This window comes from Rhinatrema bivittatum, chromosome 17 (assembly GCF_901001135.1).
Source record: "Rhinatrema bivittatum chromosome 17, aRhiBiv1.1, whole genome shotgun sequence".
NCBI lineage: Eukaryota > Metazoa > Chordata > Amphibia > Gymnophiona > Rhinatrematidae > Rhinatrema > Rhinatrema bivittatum.
Window position 1 is genome coordinate 10,515,537 of NC_042631.1, and position 14,922 is coordinate 10,530,458.

General features: G+C 44.3%; 1 protein-coding gene across 8 annotated transcripts in view; it reads left to right on the forward strand.

Annotated features, from left to right (window-relative positions):
* The window catches only part of NAV2 (neuron navigator 2), a 457,796-nt gene that overhangs the window by 294,934 nt on the left and 147,940 nt on the right, over nucleotides 1-14,922 (forward strand). For all 8 annotated transcript variants that reach the window (XM_029583047.1, XM_029583042.1, XM_029583043.1 and 5 more), the window contains one exon: nucleotides 253-401. In XM_029583047.1, coding sequence (XP_029438907.1) covers nucleotides 253-401 — 149 coding nt within the window. The remainder of the gene's footprint in view (nucleotides 1-252; nucleotides 402-14,922) is intronic.

Here is a 14,922-nt window from a genome sequence, read left to right on the forward strand (position 1 = left end):
CTCATGCTGCCGTTATGCTTATATTTCAAAGTTAACCTCGCACTTCCTTTCTTCATTTTGTGTAGTTTTCTTGTTCAACCAACCCTTTCTTAAGCTTCTGTGAGGGTCTAGGGCGAGTACTGTCGAGTTCCTTTGCATGATGTTGGTTTCTGCATGGCTTGTGCTCAACCTGTTTTGTTTTTTTTCCCGTTCCACCTTGCGTGTCTGGCTTAAGGTGTGAAAGTACTTAACGTATGCTTCCTGTCTTTCCAGGCTCCCAGGTCCCACCACGAGGGCGGTCGCTGCAGGCAGCGAGGCCAAATCCCGTGGGTCTGTCACTGCCAGCAACCGACGCAGCCAGAGCTTTAACAACTACGACAAGTCAAAACCCGGGAATCCCCCGGCGGCCGCGGGTGAGAAAGGTGGGTGACTTTCCGATGACGTGCACCATCTTGCTTTGAGTTTCCTTCCCGTCACTTTCAGTTTCACCTAACCTTTGGCAGCAGTGGACATCCCTGGTGGTCACTTTATGGGATGCTGTTGCAGGCTGATGGCTGGCTTTGCATGCTAAAATTTCAGATTGGTTTCCTCATGTGATGGAAATGGCTCAGCGACTGGAGAACGGTTCAAGGCAACAGGGAAGTGGGGTTTTAATAGCTGTGGAAATGAGTATTTTTATTTTGTAACAGAAAGTACAGATTGCCTTTATAGCAATTGTAAGGTCAGTTTAGGATATTTCTGTTTCACCCAGTCATTCTGAGAGGTTTCTCACAACCTTAAGGGCGTAAATAACAAAGTGAAATTGCCCGGTTCTGAGTGATCATATAATTTTGCACTGAATTCCTCGCCGACGCGTGATAGCAGCTTGCGATGATTCAGCGGGCCATGTTTTTTCTTATGTCCTGGTTTAGATCCCCCAGTGAGCTTCAGTTGGTCTTGCTCCTGGTTCAGAGGTAAAATAAAAAGGCTAAACAATGTTAGAGCACTCCAGTTTGCAGAAGAAATACAAGCCTGGGAGTGCACTCTCTGATTTTATAACAATGTTTGCAGGTGAGAGAGTTTGAGGGATCTGTTTGTAGCATCATAATTTTAATTCGTCTTTGATAGGAAACAGAGCTGCTGGATCACTTTATTTTTGGTTAAAAGGAAACTTAACAAAATCATTAGGTAGATGATTTGTAGACTTGGGCAGTGGTAAGAAAAGATTTCTATTGGGACAGCGATGAGCCTTCATTAGCAAATAGGTATTCCCCAAATCCTCTCTCTAACGTTCTCCCTTCTCCCGCTCTGCAAGCCCTGAGATTGCAGCGGTGGTCCTCAGTCCAGGGGCCAGAGACCACAGCACCCCCTGGAACCTGCCGCGCTGTCACCCCGGCTCCCTCCACAGCATCTCCAGCCCCGGCCCAGCCCAGTGGTGCCGTTCACTGGATCGTAGTGCGCGAGACCACGTCCTTACGTACTTCAGAGGTGACTGCATACCAGCCGGAACCCTTTCCCTATAAAAACCTAAATTAAAGATCCTATCCTGCAGGGGGCAGTGTGCAGCAAGTTAAAAATGAGATGATGTCTTCCTCTCCTAGCCTACATTTATGGAAAATTGCTTCTTAGATGTAGAAATTCAGAGAAACAAAATTAAATATTTATTAAATAACAAAATACGGGATTAAATATTTCTGTTTGAAGAGCATGAAATGGATCTTTTATATGGTATCTTTGGGTTGTCATTTCCTCGGCTTTCTACACAATCGTAAACTCCTCTGTCCCAGATCTCTGCCATGATGGATGCTGGTATGTGTGTGTATGTGTGTGTGTGTTGGGAGACAGGGAGGAGTGACCCAGAGCTAAGAGAATTTTAGGATACAGAATGTGACAAAATGTTTTGCCGGGTTGTAGCATCGTCAGCTGAAGTGGAAGTGTAGCGTTGGATATGGTGAGTTGGCGTGCCATGAATGAGTTCAGCTATGGGTGGACCCTGGTATCAATATCGGGAGTCCACAAGGAGGCACCTGAAAGATGCCAGCCAAGCCCCACACCCACCCAATTGTGTATCAAGTATTTTGAACAGCCAAGAGACAGAAAGCAAGAGATGTCTTCTAGCACATGACCCTTGGCGCAAATTGCTCCGTGTTGAGAATTCTGTAATTTGTAGCAAATCCTTCCTCATTCCCTCAGCATGCCCAATATCTTTGTGAGCAACGTTGCGGAAGGGATAGATGGTAACGTTTCTCTATTTGCCGATGATACTGAAGTGTGCAACAGAGTGGACACGCCGGAAGGAGTGGAGAGAACGAAAAGTGGTGTAAGGAAGCTGGAAGAGTAGTCGAGGATACGGCAGCTGGGATTCAGTGCCAAGAAGTGCAGAGTCAAGCAGTCGGGATGCGATAACCCAAAAGAGCTGTAGTGGTGATGGAGGGTGAAAGAGAATATCCCAGTCACCCTGAAATATTAACCAGCAGATTATGGGTGTCTTACAGAGCAAGACCAAATGCTCCCTCTGGGACTGTATACAAAACTAGGTAAGCGTAATTGCTTTACTATTTATCAAGCACAAAAATCTAGAAACTCCGCCATGGTAAGTGACCTTCACCTCATTAATCACACAGTTCACACCAGCCTGGGTTTGCCATTTAATTAACATAAACCAATGCGCTGTAGTGTCGGAGGAGGTTAGACTGGGACTCATCTGTTTGCTGGGATTTTCACATGGTTTGCTGCTAGGGGGAGAGTTAATGAGTGTGTGTGAGAGGGAGATTAGGTAGAAGGTGTCTGATTTCCTCGGAAAAGCTGGGCAGCGTGGAAACATTGCGGACCTCTGCATCTTTTCTCCGTTTTTCTCCCTGCCCAGCGCCCCTTAGTCCATGGAGAGTCGCGGGCATGCTGAGGGAATGAGTAAGGATCTGCTGCAAATTACAGATTTCTTAAAACGTGTAGCCTGGGAAAGCTGTTTGCATGTTGCAGTCGGGGGACATAAGTGATTTTCACGTAAGGAGGTTTACTAACGAAGATAATTAGAAAAGCATATGTCTGCCTAGCTGCCGGATGAGGATATTAATTGCTGAGTACTCAGGCAAGAATTGGTCTGGATTTCCTTGATTTTTTTTCCCCCTCTTAATTTGGCTACAGCTTGTGAGGAATTTCAGTTTTGAAGGAAAGGAAGTCTCTTTGGAAAATTTGGTTAAAAGGTACAGCTTAATAGGGCAAATAAGCTTTCCAGGTAAAGCAAGTTGTATAGGATGCACTCTGTATCGAGTGCTGATGCAGATTGTAGACACCGTACCTGTTCTAAATTACAGAAACAGCAGTAAATGAAGCCAGAAGGGTTTTTTTTTTCTTAAGTCTTTGGTAGAAATATTGCAATAAAAAGGGTCTAGGGGCAATTATTAGATGCTTTAAATGCAAGAAAACACGTGAAATCACGGTCTGATTAGCCGCCTCCTCCCCACCCCCGTCTGTGGATAAACATAGGTATGTGCCCACAGCGTGCGGTTTTTTTTTTTTACCCGTTAAGGATAATGGGTGGGAGATAGGCCAGGGGAGAGAAATGGAAATTACATAATCAGAAGTCTGTGCCTAATTTTCAGCACACGCTTTGTGCCTGCTTCAGCGTGCCGGCGGGATTTTCAGGTGGAAACCCCTGTAAAGAGTTTCCCTTTGAAAGTGAGCGTGCCGTCATGGGCAGCCAGCATCCGCCGTGGGAAGCCTCATTATGGTCCTACCCATGACTGAATATTCCAGCTTCTGTGGGCTAATTCAGCGGTGCTGGATGAATGTGAATAAGATTTCTTTCCTTCTGCAACTTGAAAATTCCAGGTTTATGCCAACAATATCAAAAAAATACATATCACAGGGAAAAATCATTTTGTTACAAAGAGTATATGGAATACCAGTAGCGTTATCTTTGATTTGCACCTGGAATATGCTCAGCAAGATTTAAGTATTACAGTTTCAAACAAAAAAAAAATGAAGCACATTGATTTGTTTTTGTTTTTTTAATTCAGCTTGACCTCTTTCAGCTACGTTTGAGTTGGCCCAGTACAAAGCTTTTCACGTTCACCTTTCTGTTGGCCGTTTGTGTCTCTGCCTAAGATGTTAATGCTTTTTTTTTCAAGCAGTTGGCGAACGTACAGCAGCTCTGATTTCTCATTTTGGCGACTGAGCCAGGATTTGCAGTGTGTGTCATTGTGATGTCTTTTTTTTCTTTGCTCATAAATGGGGCGTTGAGTTGTCATGAGTGGAATTTTCATCAACTGCGTGGCCCGGCGCCTTTTATATAAGAAATTGCCATGCTGGGTCAGACCAAGGGTCCATCAAGCCCAGCATCCTGTTTCCAACAGAGGCCAAAAACCAGGCCACAAGAACCTGGCAATTACCCAAACACTGCAGACTGTGCCCCGGTTCTCACAGTGGGGGAACACAAGCACCCTTTTCCCTTTGCAGAGTGGCCAGAACAGTGCATGTAGTGTTGAAAATTCAAAACGTTGCGCGTTGTTGCCTTCTCCGGCCTAATCCCAGGGGAGGCCTCTGTGAAAACATTGTGGATGCATTTTTCAAATAGGCCTTTTACGCTGGGGTAGATGGCTTTTGAAAATTGCCCTCTATGGAGGTAAGGTTCAAAGGGACATCTGTGTGTAAAACAGTGTTTTATTCACAGAAATAGCCTTCTTTACAAAACCGCCCACCCAGTATATTAATAAATGTACACGCATATGTCAGGTTCATGTGTAAAATTTGCTTGTGTGCATGTAAGTTTTCATGGACAGTTTGTGCACACCAAACAGCAGGTGTAACCTGTGGCAGGGTAGTTTTGGTGTAATAATTTTCAAAGTGGACTTCTGTGCATAAGTCCACTTTGGAAACTGGCGTAACCAAGAGAGGGATCTTGGGGTAATAGTCTCTGGAGATCTGAAGACGGCGAAGCAATGTGACAAGACGATAGCTAAAGCCAGAAGAATGCTGGGCTGCATAGAGAGAGGAATAACCAGTAAGAAAAAGGAGGTGATAATGCCCTTGTACAGGTCCTTGGTGAGGCCTCAGCTGGAGTACTGTTCCATTAGTGTAGGGTCTCCACCACATGACTTATGAGGAGCAGTTCAAGGACCTAAATATGTATTCCCTGTGAGCTGCAGGGGAGATATGATACTTAATTATGCACAAACTTCAAACCTTTTCCATTGAAAAGGAAACAGTAGAACTAGGGGCCATGAAATGAAACTTCAGAGGAGACAACTCAGAACCAACATCAGGAAATATTTCTTCACGGAGAGGGTGTTGGATGCCTGAATGCCCTTCCAGAGCAAGTGGTGGACAAAAACAGTCAAAGAATTCAAAGGGGCATGGGATGAACTCTGTGGGTCCCTAAAGGCTAGAGAATGGAAATGAAGAAAAGAGTGCATGGGGGTAACCCACTCAGTGTGATGATTACTACCCTTAGCAGAAGCACGGGGATTACTTCCCTCAATCAATAAGCCTTGATACTTTTGACGCAACTACAACATTACTCTCCACGTTGACAGCGGAGGAAGGGGGAGAAGGTGAATTGGATTCAGATGGCAACCAACACAGGTCCTGACTTTTACAGCCTGGGGGTACTGATATGCAAACATAAGGGAAAAAGCACAAGACTGCTCCTATGACCAAGTCCAAAAGAAAAACAAATCAGCATTGCCGGAATTTTCAGGAAGGCTCCTCATCCAGTAAAAATGTTTCTTGCAGTAATTTTTTATGGGTTTGACTGTTGCTTGGTTTTTGATTGTAAATAGTACTACCGCTATCATAAGGATTGGGGGTAACTGCATGGACTACCCTAAAGAGAAACCTGGGGGTGACCTACCTGGTGTGGTAGATATTACCGTAAGAAGCTTGCTGGGCAGACTGGTTGGACCATTTGGTTATTTTCTGCCGTCATTACTATGTTGCTATGTTACTAGGCGCATATTTGCCGCGTCTGAAAATTCCCATCTATATGTTCCATAATCTGTTGGCCACAGCTGCATGCTGAAGAACCTTTAATTTTCTGTTTGTGCACCAAAGTATATCTACATTTTCCCCATTGTTTGAGCGGATATAATTTAGAGTTAACTTATAAGCGACATGGAACATGAAAGTGAAAGCCTTCTGCCGTGGATCCTTCACAAGTACTGTACTGAAACGTGATGCAACTCAGCATTGCTCTCTGCTTCGATGGCAAGAGGTAACGGGGAATTGGATTCAAACAGCAACCGACGAGGGCCCGACTTTTGCGAACTGGGAATCTGTTAAGCATGGGGGAAACCTGCATGGCAGATGCTACCGTGGGCTTGCTGGGCAGACTGGATAGACCTTTTCTGCCGTCATTTCTAATGTTTCTGTGTGATATTTAAGAAGTTGCCATCCGCACTTTGCCTCCGAGTGGTTGAAGCTTTTACATTCCTTCATTCAGATGAATTTAATTCAGCTGCTGTTGGTGAGACTTCCATAGTATTCCTAAATGAGTCATGATGCTCATTCCAGCATTTTGCTTTATGTTTTTGGAATAATATTTGTCTGGAAGTGGGAGCCATCGCCGTAGATTCTTTGTCCGTAGGCATTGCTCATTTGGTACGTTAGTTTAAGTTCTCTAAATGAGGTCCCTGAATATTCTGTAATTGAGCTTGCAATGTCAGTAACCCTTTCTATATTGATTGCTTTATCATCCCAGAAGTTATTTTCCCCTCCTGGGTGCAGGATTCGGATACGTCAAGGCTAGCTGGGTGCAGTTAATCAGGAGGTTGTGTTGGACTTGGTGAGGGGAGGAGAAATTCTCTTTCACAGGGAGCGGGAGGGGCTGCAGACTCATCACTGATGAAGATTCAGAGTTGGGCAGATGTGGAACTGCTCGACCGATAAACTTGGGAACGTTTGCCCATCAGCCCTCGGCTGCAAGAATAACCCACACGGTCCGTGGGTCTAACAGCGGTAAGTTTTCCTCCTCTGAGATTCAGCAGCTCTGCCGCCTCGGTTTGCATAAACATTGAGAACTTTGTTATAGTTTGTGACCTAAAATGTAGGCACAAGCACTGCACTGAACTTTTCCGCTCCTCTCTCGTGTGTGTGTGTGTGTGTGTGTGTGTGTCTCCCTTGCGCCTTAGCTTCCGTTAAACACGACCCTAACTTTCCTTTTCACACAAAGTTTAAGTTGCAAAAGCAGTGAGAGCATTTCCAGCTGGAGACCCTTTGAATTGCGATGAGGAGAGATTCTCTGGAGCTGGGGGTACAGGTCATCCACTAAGTAAATGTTTGCGTTCCATGTAAGAAACTTTAAAGTGAGCGCATGGGAAAGCTGGTGAGTTTGTGCCGACCCAGGCTATTGACTGGCTCTTTGTACTTAATCGTGTCTGATCTCTCCCAAGTCCTCTGCTATGGAGCACGCTTTACACGTTTTCACAGAGGTCAAATGTAAAGCAATAATGAGTAGAAGGCTGGGTATGCTGGCTTTCTCCCATCCTAATCCGTACCCCTCCTGCTGATATAAAGAGCTGATAAATACCTGATCACCTGGGTAAATTGGCTTGTCTGTAACTACCCGCCTCTTACCCAGGTGAGATCACCCACGCTCGTACTGTTAGCCGGGTAAGGAGTAGGCGCTTTCAGGGACTTAGGTCGGATAAAGAAAATGATACGCAGCTGTGACATTTTCAGATCCATGTTATTCTCACACTAAAAGGAAGGTGCAGGTTATCTGCAGGTACTTCTCTACCCCCTTCCACCGGGGGTAGTTTTCACAGGGAAAGTAGGGTTGCGGCCTTTGAAGCCTGAGGGTAAAACTACTCGCGGACTTTGCGTCGCTGCGGGTAGATTTGAAAATTGCCAGCGCTATAACCTGAGGTTGAGTTATTGGTGGGCGCGGCAGCTGCACATGGCTCAGATTAATGCACCCTCCTCATGTCTGCTTCCGTTCAGCTTATTTATCCTTATTTATTTATACTTATTTATTTATTTGATTTGCATCTAATGTAGGAAGATCGGTATATAAAAACAAAAAATAAATAAATAAATAAAATTATCCCTGGCTAGGGTTCCGTCTGATCCATTCATGGAACCGAGGGAAAAAATCAAGAGGTTATTTTAGAGGTGTCGCGAGCTTGCATGGTTTAGATATCAATTCGGTAAACCTCGGCCCTAGGCTGGGTTAGAGGCAGGGTCTGGGAGTACTTCAGAGCAGCAGTAGCAGTTTAGCAGCGGCAGTAAATTTAAAATGGGACGCTGCTAATGATACTGTTGGCATCTCCATTTCAATTATTAGATTTAGAGCTTTAAAAAAAAAAAGTGGATTTCACTGGGTTTCCTCCGATTCCAGCCACCATAAGAAAACATTTTATTGGGTGTGAAGGCATGAAATGTAGGCTTGGGAGAGGCAAAGCCTGGCTCCTGTGTTTTACATGTAAATATTAACTCGCAGGGCCTTTCGGCAGGAGCGGTGAACTCCAGTCCTTGAGTTCTGCACAAGGCTGAGGCTTGCAGGATTTCCACAGTGAATGCGCGTGAGATACGTCTGAGCCAAGCAGCTGGTTCATTTTCATGATTTGGTTATCCTGTACTCTGTGGCATGCAGGACTTGCATCCCTCTTACCCCCCCTCCCCCCCCCGGCTTTTGTTATAAAATCTTGTGCAACAGTAAGGAAGGAAGTAAAGGCACCAAACTGTAGCCAGTCAGCAGGTTTTCTTCTCGGAATAGCTCTGCATGTGGAGACCCCGTCCGTCTGTCCTCAGGCGAGGCGGGCCTGACTCTCTGCCAGCCGAGCCTTACGGAAACTCATTCTACCGGCGACCAACAATGCCTTTAAGTCTAGAAACAGAAGTGCGGCACTTCAGCGTAATTATAAGATGACAAACCATGGAGGTGGCACTAATGTTTGAAAACATTTAGCTTAATTAAAATTAAGGTTAAGTGAGCCTGCCAGAGACCAGATTTTTGGCTTTCTCCCCATCTCGCACCTGCCCAGTCCCTGGAGGACTCAGCTGGAGAGTTTGCTGTCTGTAGCCAACATTTTGATTAGACCTTACAGAGGGACTAAACAACCGCTGGCCTGGAGAACATCAGGAACGGGAGATATGCTGCGACAGATCACAATTTTATCTATTTATTTATTTTGTAAAGGGGAACTCATTACATTTGCAGCAGAAAACCTTTAACATGGTTGAAAAATGTGAAGTATTTAAAATTTATTTTGGTATTTTTTATTTTTTTTTTAATAGTGCTGTATAATAAATTACATACCAGATACAAGTCCCTTTCCTGAAGAGCTGACAATTGAAGTGACTACCTGAGACCATGAAAGTTAAAGTGACTTGCCGAAGGTCACAAGGTGTGTCAGTGGGAGAAGCAGGACTTTAATGTAATCTCCTGGCTTCTGGCCCTTTGCTCTCTAGCAGACCCGTCTGTTGTCTGAAAACCCGTGATACCAGGTGTAACATCTCCAAATGCATTTGCCATGAATTCTAATCTGCTAGATAACGGAGGACTGCAGCAGCCTTGTCCTGTGTGCTAGAAAAGTATGTGTAATCTGTTTTAAAATGCTGTAGGTCTTTTGTGTGCAGCAGGTGTATTTATTCATTCTGGTTTTCATAGAGGAAAATAAAATTTAAAAAACCCCAACTTAATGAAGTATGAGAAAATGCCAAACTAGATAAACATTTTGGTGGAAGAGCAGATTGGTGACCCAGAGACTCCCTCAGAACGGAAGGGTTCAGGCTGACACAAGGACTTACTCTGGCACAGGGAGTCAGACTGACTCTGGGAGTCGTTCTGACCCAGGGATAGGCTGATAACCATATTTGGGTTAAGAAATGGATACTTTTTGCTGTGCGATTTTTGTAATGTTTGCCTTCCCTCAGATTAAGGCTTGCAGATATATAGCCCTAAGGCAGCAGTAACAGGGTCTGACTCGGCTTTGTGCTATGTGCAGGAGTTTTGGAAAAGTTTTCAGTATTACAAGTAACGTGTGTCCTTAAAAGAGTGGATTTTCTGCAGCATTTATCCCGCCCCGCGGTTTGGTTCACAGAATATCCTGTAATTTCATTTTGGCAGGTTTTTGATTGGATGAATTTGCTGCCAACCAGCATCGCAGAATGCTGGATATTTGCTCATGGACTTCAGGGTTCATATCGACAGCGCGTTACAATGAAGCTCTGCCCGAGGGTGGCTTAGAAGATGTTAAATAAATAGAAGATGACAAGACCGTTGCAGAACAGAGCACAGCTGTACTGTAAACCTTATCGCTATTTAAGGTTACAGCTGTTTGAGTGGGCTGAAGAAGGCAAAACATTCCTGAGTTGTTTTTTTTTCCTAAACACAGTTTGCAAGTGAAGCTCAGGTGTGTGCGTGTCCTGCCCATGTTATAGCTTTCTGGCCTTGTGCTGTCCTGCACTGAATTACATGTGTGGCGAGGCCGGCTGGAGCATTTTGTCGAGTTATACAGTCCTGGCCAGATTTCCCATTTTCTTTTGTGAAATCTGTACAATATTGTTGGAATAAAGATCGGAACATAAAATGCAGGTGACATTTTGCAATTGCATAACCCTCGTGACTTAGTAGATGGAGGAAGAAAAGGACTGGTTTGATTCATCCAGTCTGCCCGCTTATTCTGTCCCCGCTGCTAATCATAGCACAGCTGCTTGTAGGGTATCACTCTTTAACCAAAGTCAGTTTTGCTTTACTTCCTTATTCTTTAATAATTAATCAGAGTTAATTTGATGCCCAGCAACTCTCCCTGCCTCAACTCATAATCCTCCCCTCCCAATCTCCGACTATGGCTCATCACCAACCTTTGTAATAATGTAGAGTTTCTAGATAGCTACAAAACTATAGGGCCATTCATCAAAATGTGTTATGGCGTTAACGCACGTGTTAACGGTAGCGCATACACGAATGCAAATTTTTGGAAGGGGTGGGTTCAGGGAGGAGTTTGGGTGGGATTTATGAAAATGAGGGGCAATATCGCATCGTGCGACAGCATAAAGCATGCTATCACGTGATTTTAACGCTGGAAATAACTACACCTTTTTTTCTGCCATTAAGCTTCGCGGTAAATTTTTGGAATTGCATTTCGGCCATTTCTGGGCTTGGGAAGAGTGAAGTGGAGTAGAAAGAGAGTGAGAGAGAGCCTTTGGGGAGGCCCTCACAGTGTACAACTATTCTTTTATTTATTTATTTATTTATTTATAGATTCTTATATACCGCAGTACGTATAGTTCTACATCACCTCGGTTCACAGTGAACAATAACTTAGCAACAGGCTTTACATATAACATGTTCTACAGAAAAACAAAAGTAGCAACAAATTTTACATATAACAGTTAATACATTACGTAAACAGTCAAATAATCAAGTTTTATATAAATAACGGAGGAGGGCCATCTATCGGTCGAGGTGAGGTGTCTGTGCTGGTTTAGGGTTTTGGGGCCAGTTTGACATACAGAGTGAGACATACGAGAGCAGCACAGTACACAGAGGTGAAGATTTGACGTCATCTGGAGTGAGGAAAGTCTCACAAAGATGAGATTTCTACTATGTTCTCTCACCCTAGCTTGATCATCTCACTCTGCGTGTAAAACGCCCCTAAACCACCACCTCACCTCGACCTATAGATGGCCCTCCTATAGAGATATTTATTTTATTTATTTAATTTCTTTTACTATACCGATGCTCAAGACTAGGTCTTATCGTACCGGTTTACAATGTAACTGAGGGGAAACCAATTAACATCAAGGTAGAAAGTAAAGTTACATTAAACAGGGAGCGTAAAACCTGGGCAATGGAAGACAGTACAGAATTTAAACTAAGAAACAATTAGAGAGAGATAAATATATATATATAATCAACAAAAACTATAAGATACGTATAAATACTTCACTGTTATGAAGGCCTTGTAGATAGTCTCTCTCTCCCTCTCTCTCTCTCTCTCCCTCCCCCCAGTGTGGTGAGAACTTGAATAATGTGGGGAAATATGAGGAAAAGAAAGTGTGACACTGTTAAGATGAGTTCTTTGAAGATACTTACCCGTCCTCCAGAAATGTCTTGCCCTACCTCTGCTCTACATTCCTTGGTCTGAAAACCTTATGACACTGCCCTAGGATATAAGGGGGATCATTTTAGTGTTTTTCACCTGAATGGTTGGGGGTCTCATGGCCCAGGACTTTGCTCAGATTTTTAGCTTGGGACTTTTTTTCCCCCTTGCTTTTCCAATGTTTATTTAAAATAAATGGGTCAGACTTTTAAAAGAAAGTAAGTTAGTGTAACATAGTAATGATGGCAGAAAAAGACCAAATATTCCATCCAGTCTGCCTTGCAAGCTTCTTATGGTAGTAACTGCCGCTCCCAGCAGGTTACCCCCATGTTTCTCTTAAGGGCAGTAACTGCCGCTCCGTGCAGGTTACCCCCATGTTTCTGTTAAGGGTAGTAACTGCCGCTCCATGCAGGTTACCCTCATGTTTCTGTTAAGGGTAGTAACTGCCGCTCCGTGCAGGTTACCCCCATGTTTCTGTTAAGGGTAGTAACTGCCGCTCCATGCAGGTTACCCTCATGTTTCTGTTAAGGGTAGTAACTGCCGCTCTGTGCAGGTTACCCCCATGTTTCTGTTAAGGGTAGTAACTGCCACTCCGTGCAGGTTACCCTCATGTTTCTGTTAAGGGTAGTAACTGCCGCTCTGTGCAGGTTACCCCCATGTTTCTGTTAAGGGTAGTAACTGCCGCTCCATGCAGGTTACCCTTATGTTTCTGTTAAGGGTAGTAACTGCCGCTCCGTGCAGGTTACCCCCATGTTTCTGTTAAGGGTAGTAACTGCCGCTCCATGCAGGTTACCCTCATGTTTCTGTTAAGGGTAGTAACTGCCGCTCCGTGCAGGTTACCCCCATGTTTCTGTTAAGGGTAGTAACTGCCGCTCCATGCAGGTTACCCTCATGTTTCTGTTAAGGGTAGTAACTGCCGCTCTGTGCAGGTTACCCCCATGTTTCTGTTAAGGGTAGTAACTGCCACTCCGTGCAGGTTACCCTCATGTTTCTGTTAAGGGTAGTAACTGCCGCTCTGTGCAGGTTACCCCCATGTTTCTGTTAAGGGTAGTAACTGCCGCTCCATGCAGGTTACCCTCATGTTTCTGTTAAGGGTAGTAACTGCCGCTCTGTGCAGGTTACCCCATGTTTCTGTTAAGGGTAGTAACTGCCGCTCCGTGCAGGTTACCCTCATGTTTCTGTTAAGGGTAGTAACTGCCGCTCCGTGCAGGTTACCCCCATGTTTCTGTTAAGGGAAGTAACTGCCGCTCCGTGCAGGTTACCCTCATATAGAAAGACATGATTTAATGGGACACAGTCAACATGGATTTACCCAAGGGAAGTCTTGCCTAACAAACCTGCTTCATTTTTTTGAAGGGGTTAATAAACATGTGGATAAAGGTGAACCGGTAGATGTAGTGTATTTGGATTTTCAGAAGGCGTTTGACAAAGTCCCTCATGAGAGGCTTCTACGAAAACTAAAAAGTCATGGGATAGGAGGCGATGTCCTTTCGTGGATTACAAACTGGTTAAAAGACAGGAAACAGAGAGTAGGACTAAATGGTCAATTTTCTCAGTGGAAAAGGGTAAACAGTGGAGTGCCTCAGGGATCTGTACTTGGACCGGTGCTTTTCAATATATATATAAATGATCTGGAAAGGAATACGATGAGTGACGTTATCAAATTTGCGGATGATACAAAATTATTCAGAGTAGTTAAATCACAAGCAGACTGTGATACATTACAGGAGGACCTTGCAAGACTGGAAGATTGGGCATCCAAATGGCAGATGAAATTTAATGTGGGCAAGTGCAAGGTGTTGCATATAGGGAAAAATAACCCTAGCTGTAGTTACACGATGTTAGGTTCCATATTAGGAGCTACCACCCAAGAAAGAGATCTAGGCGTCATAGTAGATAATACATTGAAATCGTCAGCTCAGTGTGCTGCAGCAGTCAAAAAAGCAAATAAAATGTTAGGAATTATTAGGAAGGGAATGGTTAATAAAACGGAAAATGTCATAATGCCTCTATATCGCTCCATGGTGAGACCACACCTTGAATACTGTGTACAATTCTGGTCGCCGTATCTCAAAAAAGATATAGTTGCAATGGAGAAGGTACAGAGAAGGGCAACCAAAATGATAAAGGGGATGGAACAGCTCCCCTATGAGGAAAGGCTGAAGAGGTTAGGGCTGTTCAGCTTGGAGAAGAGACGGCTGAGGGGGGATATCATAGAGGTCTTTAAGATCATGAGAGGTCTTGAACGAGTAGATGTGACTCGGTTATTTACACTTTCGAATAATAGAAGGACTAAGGGGCATTCCATGAAGTTAGCAAGTAGCACATTTAAGACTAATCGGAGAAAATTCTTTTTCACTCAACGCACAATAAATCTCTGGAATTTGTTGCCAGAGGATGTGGTTAGTGCAGTTAGTGTAGCTGGGTTCAAAAAAGGTTTGGATAAGTTCTTGGAAGAGAAGTCCATTAACTGCTATTAATCAAGTTTACTTAGGGAATAGTCACTGCTATTAATTGCATCAGTAGCATGGGAACTTCTAGGTGTTTGGGTAATTGCCAGGTTCTTGTGGCCTGGTTTGGCCTCTGTTGGAAACAGGATGCTGGGCTTGATGGACCCTTGGTCTGACCCAGCATGGCAATTTCTTATGTTCTTATGTTCTTATGTTTCTGTTAAGGGTAGTAACTGCCGCTCTGTGCAGGTTACCCCCATGTTTCTGTTAAGGGAAGTAACTGCCGCTCTGTGCAGGTTACCCCCATGTTTCTGTTAAGGGAAGTAACTGCCGCTCTGTGCAGGTTACCCCCATGTTTCTGTTAAGGGAAGTAACTGCCGCTCTGTGCAGGTTACCCCCATGTCTCTGTTAAGGGCAGTAACTGCTGCTCCGTGCCGGTTACCCCCATGTTTCTCTTAAGGGTAGTAACT